The sequence below is a fragment of the Echinops telfairi genome, unplaced genomic scaffold (assembly GCF_000313985.2).
Source record: "Echinops telfairi isolate 266 unplaced genomic scaffold, ASM31398v2 ScPeMD7_3533;HRSCAF=4204_0, whole genome shotgun sequence".
Lineage (NCBI taxonomy): Eukaryota > Metazoa > Chordata > Mammalia > Afrosoricida > Tenrecidae > Echinops > Echinops telfairi.
The window spans coordinates 2,145,592-2,151,551 of NW_022107431.1; the positions used below are offsets into that span (position 1 = coordinate 2,145,592).

General features: G+C 50.5%; 1 protein-coding gene across 1 annotated transcript; it reads right to left on the bottom strand.

Moving 5' to 3' along the window:
• Positions 1-374: 374 nt before the first annotated feature.
• Positions 375-1,628, bottom strand: CCR6 (C-C motif chemokine receptor 6). Its single transcript, XM_004702083.1, has 2 exons — positions 1,581-1,628; positions 375-1,481 (listed from the first exon to the last, which is right to left on the bottom strand). The coding sequence occupies exons 1-2, from the start codon at positions 1,626-1,628 to the stop codon at positions 375-377; spliced, it is 1,155 nt and encodes a 384-aa protein (XP_004702140.1).
• Between the last annotated feature and the right edge of the window lie 4,332 nt (positions 1,629-5,960).

Consider the following 5,960-nt stretch of genomic DNA (forward strand, 5'->3'; position numbering starts at 1 on the left):
AGGGGGCTCCGTGTGTTGGCTTGGCTTTTCCAAACCACACTGCCATGACCTCGGGCCACGGATCGTGGCGGGCAGTGACTGCTTTAGGAGAGCTTCTGAAGTGGGTCCAAGTTGTGGGAAATGCACTTTCGTTTTTGATGCATCATCGGCCCGGCGAGCGATCCGAGGGAAACAGGGCATGCTCTTTAGTCATTTGGGGGAACTCCCGAGCAGAGCCCACCACCCCAACCATTTCCCACCTTCAGTCCTGGTTGTGGAGTCAAAACGTTCACTAGGTTTTGCTGAATTTCCACATCCCTGAAACGCCCCTGGGCACAGTCCTGCTACCAGGGGTCACAACACATGCTGGGTGGGGGGCTCTGTCCTCAAGGTTGTCACACGGTAAAGGAGGACATGTTCTCACTGTCCGCTGTCTCGCTGGTCTGCCCGAAGCCGCTGCTTCCTGGGATGGGCTGGGAGCAGAAGCTGGGGGCCTGGGGCTTCCTCCTCACACACAGCGCATCCTTCATGACCTTGAGAAAGTAGCTGCGGAACTTCTGGCCGATGAAGGCATAGAGCACGGGGTTGAGGCAGCAGTGCAGGAAGGCCAGGACCTCGGTGACGGTCTGGGTGTAGCTGATGAACTTCTCATGGCCGCATGACCGGCCCATCTTGCCCAGATTGACGGCAGTCACGAGGAGCACCATGTTGTGGGGGGTCTGGCAAACCAGAAACACCAGGACCACCGCGGCGATCACTCGGATGGCCTTGTGCCTTTTGGAATTCTGAGCCTGCACGAGCGTTCTGATGATGCACGTGTAGCAGAAGACCATGCAGACCAGCGGGATGAAGAAGCCGAAGAGCAGCTGCAGCCCCAGCACCAGCACTTTCCACCGGACGGGGTCCGTGACGCTGTGGTACTTGGGCTCACAGACGTCCAGCCCCTGCATTCTGTATTTCTGGTTGAAGACGAACGTGGAGCTGGAGATGACGATGGACACCAGCCACACCGCCCAGCAGATGGCCTTGCTGTGCGCCCGGGTTCTGGACCGGAGCTGGAAGGACCGGGTGGCCTGGACGATGGCGATGTACCTGTCCACGCTGACGCAGGTCAGGAGCAGCATCCCGCAGTGGAAGTTGATGGCGTAGATGCCCTTCATCACCTTGCACATGGCGTTGCTGAAATGCCACTGCCCACTAGCGTGATTCGCTGCCCAGAACGGGAGCGTGAGCACAAAGAGAATGTCCGCGACGGCCATGTTCAGGAGGTACACGTCTGTCATCGACTTGGCTTTCTTGTAGAAGGCGAAGGTGACCACCACTAAGAGGTTGCCCAGGAGGCCGAAGATGCAGATCAGGCCATAAGCCACAGGTACAAAGAGCCTGGAGAAACTCCTGACCTCCTCCAAGGAGCAGAGGGAGGTGCTGGGGTCCATCGGGGGTAAGTCCGTGTCTGTGAGATCAAACTCATACTCTGTCGTGGAGCTGAAATTCAGCGCTTCCTGTAAAGCAGGGAAGGCAGAGTGAATGCTAGTGGGATCTTTAAACAGTCCTCGAAGCCCAAGGGGAGCTCCCGGCCGGTGAAGAGGAGGCATGCTTACCTGGCTCATGAAGGGGCTTGTCGTGGGCACAAAACGTGGGTCTGCCATGGGGAGGAGAAAGGACTGCTGGCTCGTGGGCAGGAAGGGCACAAAGGGAGAAGTGGGTCTAAGAAGAGGAGCTGCAAGACAAGAAAAAGACACTATCATTAAGACAGGTGTTCTGTGAGAGCCGGAAAATCAGCTCCAACTCAAATGCCCCTGTAGGCCAGAGCGGACTGCCCCGTTTTGTTTCCAGGCTGCAAACGTCGATGGAAGCAGGCTGCCTCGTCTTCTCCTGCAGCGTGGTTGGCAGCTTCCACCTGCCGGCCTCCGGGTTAGTAGCCAGACACTGAGCCGACGGCACCCCAGGGCTCTGAGAGAGAAGGGAGAAGAAGAGAAGAAGAAAAGAGGAGCGGAAGAAATAAATGACTCAATCCTGTATCTAAACTGCAATTCAAACTCACTGTTCGAGAAACAAAAGCTTTCCTGAAAGAAATTTGCCGACAGGATGACTTCATTGGTGAAATCCGACCCAGCTTTAAGGAAGAACTGATGCCATTTCTACAAACGCTTTCTCAGAAAGGAGAAGCTATGGGGCACCCATCCATGCATCCCACAAGCCAGGTTCCTCACAAAGTGAGACGAGGGCCCTGCGGACAGACAAAGCTCTCAGCATTGTCCTTCGTGAAAGTGAAAGGGGGCTGTTCAGCGAGACAGCACAGTCACTCCGGCAGCCTGCACAGCCCTGCAGCAGGCCAGTCAGTGGGGTCGAACCTGGAGTGGAAGGTCAGTAGACATTCAGACAGCAACCGCTACAATCTATCATGTGATCAGACACAGAAGGAAGCAAAGATGCATTTTTCTATCACGTGATAGCTAGCATGTAGCAAAACCCGCAAAAGCCGAGCACGCCGAGGCAGATAGCTATTCTAGGAGGAAAACGCAAATATTTTCCACTCCTCAGAGAGGAGGAAAGTGGTCCGGCTGTGCCTTGTCCATGGCAGAGAACTTGCGAGACCCAGAAAAATGCCGTCAGGGCTCAGTTCCAGTTCCCCCAGCTTTCACTGTATCAATATCCTTAATAGCCTGTTACAGGTAAACCTTTGACATATATTTTGTATATTAAATATAATACAAAATAGATGAATTTTATGAAGATAGAGTGATGTAAGTATAATATTAAACTCAAATAGATGTAATTTTAAAATGCTGTATATTAAATGTATCACATATACCATATCAATATAACGCAAATAAAACAATCAACTCTTAGTAGAAGTAGGAGAAACATTTGATCCATTTATCATTAAAAAAATCTTGGCAAACGGGGACTAAGAGGAACTTTCTCAACATCAGTCACTCTCTTCTTGTGCTCTGTGATGCAAAACTAAATCAAACTTTACTTCCTAAGATCAAGAACAAGACAATGGCAGCCACCTACACCACTTTTATGAAACATTGTGCTGGAGGACCTAGCCGCTGAAACAAAGCGTTAGAATCACCAGGCATTTACAGTCAAAAGCGCAGCATTGACCCAAGGGCAAGGTTCACAGGGTAAGGACCAGAGGAGGCAGTGTGGTAAACCGGGGCCCGGATGAGAACGTCATGCAGCGAAACCCTCCATCTCATCATGGCGGCTCTGGGAAGCCGTCTCTGGTGTTGGAAGACCCTCACGGTGGTGAGATATACGTAAATCTTAATACATATTCTCATGACTGGAGACCGTGCCTCCAATAACCCCTCCCCTCCAGGAACGATCCTGTAGGAGCCACCAAGGAAAACGAATCCCTCGTGTGCCCGGCTGTTCCCTGGGCCTGGAGGTTACTGCAGATGAGAGCAATCAGGTTCTACAGCCAACCCACCATGGACTTCGCAACCCTCTGGGGAGGGCACCGAGGGGTTGGAGGTCAACGAGCACTAGGTCAAGACGCTGAGCCATTTCATTGTCTGTTTGTTGTGCTACCTGCTATGAAATTGCCATTGGCTGTGTAATATGCTCGCTGTATGACGCGCCTGCCTTTGGAAAGATCTGTAAGCACCATTGTAAATACCCATTGGAAGATCCACTCCCTTTCTCAGTCCTGACATGGGATGAGGAGCCCCTGTGTCCTGCTGTCTGTCTGTCTTTATTACTTTCCACAATCGCAAAGTCGCTCCCGAGGGCCCGTTAGAGTGCTGGGGACCCCTTCACCCCACAAAGGAAGTGAGTCACAATGGTGCATTGGGGCGGGGGGAGGAGCGCAGTGGACGAGTTGAATCAGAACGTTTACGAGAACTTGAGTGTAAACTTTGATCTGCTCTGTAAACCTTCATCGAACCCACAACAAAAATTCTTGAAAAGGAATGAGAGTGGCCATTCGAGGGTCCTACGGCAGGGCTACTGAAGACAGCAGCAGACATAAGCTTCTGCACAAAGCTTACTCCGCCATCTGCCCACCAGTTCAGTGATATCAGCCCCCTGGCACTGGTGCCCGGCCAATTGGAATTTTCAGCACCAACTAGAAAGATGCTTGGGATTCACCACGTCTACAGCTTTAATAGATGCCCCAGAGCATAACTCCTCTGGGTTTTCCTCTGTCTGCTCTCTCTTGCCTCTCACCCCTGCTGGACACCTGAAACACCTGGGCTTTCTCTCTGAGGCACCTCCTTGGCCTGCCGGCTCCTGCAGCAGAGTCTTTTAACTCTCTCCTCGCCCGACTCTGTTGTAGTTTGTTAGTGGGTCTGCATTGAACCTAATTTTCTCCTCCTCTCTAATAGTGGCTCTCCTCTCTCGTGGGCTCTATGCCTTGTAAGTTAGCTAATCTCTGGCTCCAGATACAGGGCCAGCTCTGGCCTTTATGTGGCTATCTTAGACCCCTTTCACCTCATTTCCTTGGTTTCCCATTTTCTACAAACCTCACCTTCCTCAATGAATCTATTAATTAAAGGTCTTGCTCCATCTCTTGTCTCTGAAAAACCTGACAATATAGTTTGGAAAGAAAAGCATATACCATAGAAGACACGGCCACCTATGTAGAAAATTCCAAAGAACCGAGCTTAACCAGACTAAAGGATATACAGTCAGTAACACAAATGACCATGGGAACAGTAGACAAGATCTCAAATGACATATCGCATCGGACAGATCTACAAAAAAAAAAAAAAAAAACCCTTTAAAAGTGGTGAAAGCGAAGGTGGAAAAGCTTGGTGGTGGCGGTAGTGCGTCTGACCCAACCACCGTCCAGTCAGCTCTAACTACCAGTGCAAAGCAGACAAGAGGACGAACAAAGAGACAGTTCAAGCGACTGTGATAGCAGAGAAGACTGGACGTACTGCGGAAAGAACAGCCGAACGCTGTCAGAAGAAATACAACCAGGACGCCCCTCAGCCGTGGGGGTGGTAGTGAGATGGTTTACGTCCGCTTGAAGATGTCTGAAGTTCAGGGCTGGAATCCGAGCCGTCATCTGGCCACAGCCCAATGTGACCTTCTCATACGGAGAGCCCTGGGAGCATCCCGCTCTCTTCCACCCCGCTTCCTGCTGGCTGGGACTCTGGGGGCCATACGGAGAGTTGCCAGTGACCAGCCATGTTTCCACTCGCCAAGAATACATAGGAGTCCGTCCCCACCAGATGGCGATCTTTATGCTTTCTGCATCACTGCATGGGGCCGTGTGAGTCTGAAGAGGGACTTGTGGACTAGTGCTGGACTTAGGGACTTGAGTTGGACCGGGCTGGGACAATGTCTTACTATATAATGACTTTTGGTAGAAAGCTCTTTCGTAATCTGTTTCCCTAGTCAACCTGGCTCACACAGCAGGGATGGTAAGAGTTGGACTTGCTTACTTTGAACACATTGTGAGGAGGGACCAATTGGTATAAATGGACATCATGTTTGGTAAAGTGAAGAATCAGTGAAAATTAGATAAGCACCCAATGAAGTTGGCTGACACAGCAGCCTGCGCAGGGGGCTCAAACACAGAGACAACCATGAAGGATCCCCCAGATCTCAATTATACACAAGATCACCAGGCACCAGGCCTACGAATGGATTCATCTAACTAAACATGTGAAAGACTTATAAGCTGAAAATTACAAAGCACTGCTGAAATAAATCGAATGGGACCGCAGCTAAAGGAAAAGGCCGGGTTTGAGGCTGGAAGATTTCATCTTGTCAAGACAGCAGTTCTCCCCAAACGAGCTACAGATACAAAGCAATCTAGATAAGAATTCAGACGTCAGACGTTTGCTTATAAGTGAACGAACTTGTTCTAAAGTTTATATAGAAATCAAGGGAATTTAGAATGGCCAATGTGATTTTGAGAAAAAGAACAAAATGGGAGGACTCAGACTACAGTTTCAAGACATGCTGTAGACCTTGTATAAGGCACAGAGAGCAGAGTCTGCTGTAGACCTTGTATAAGG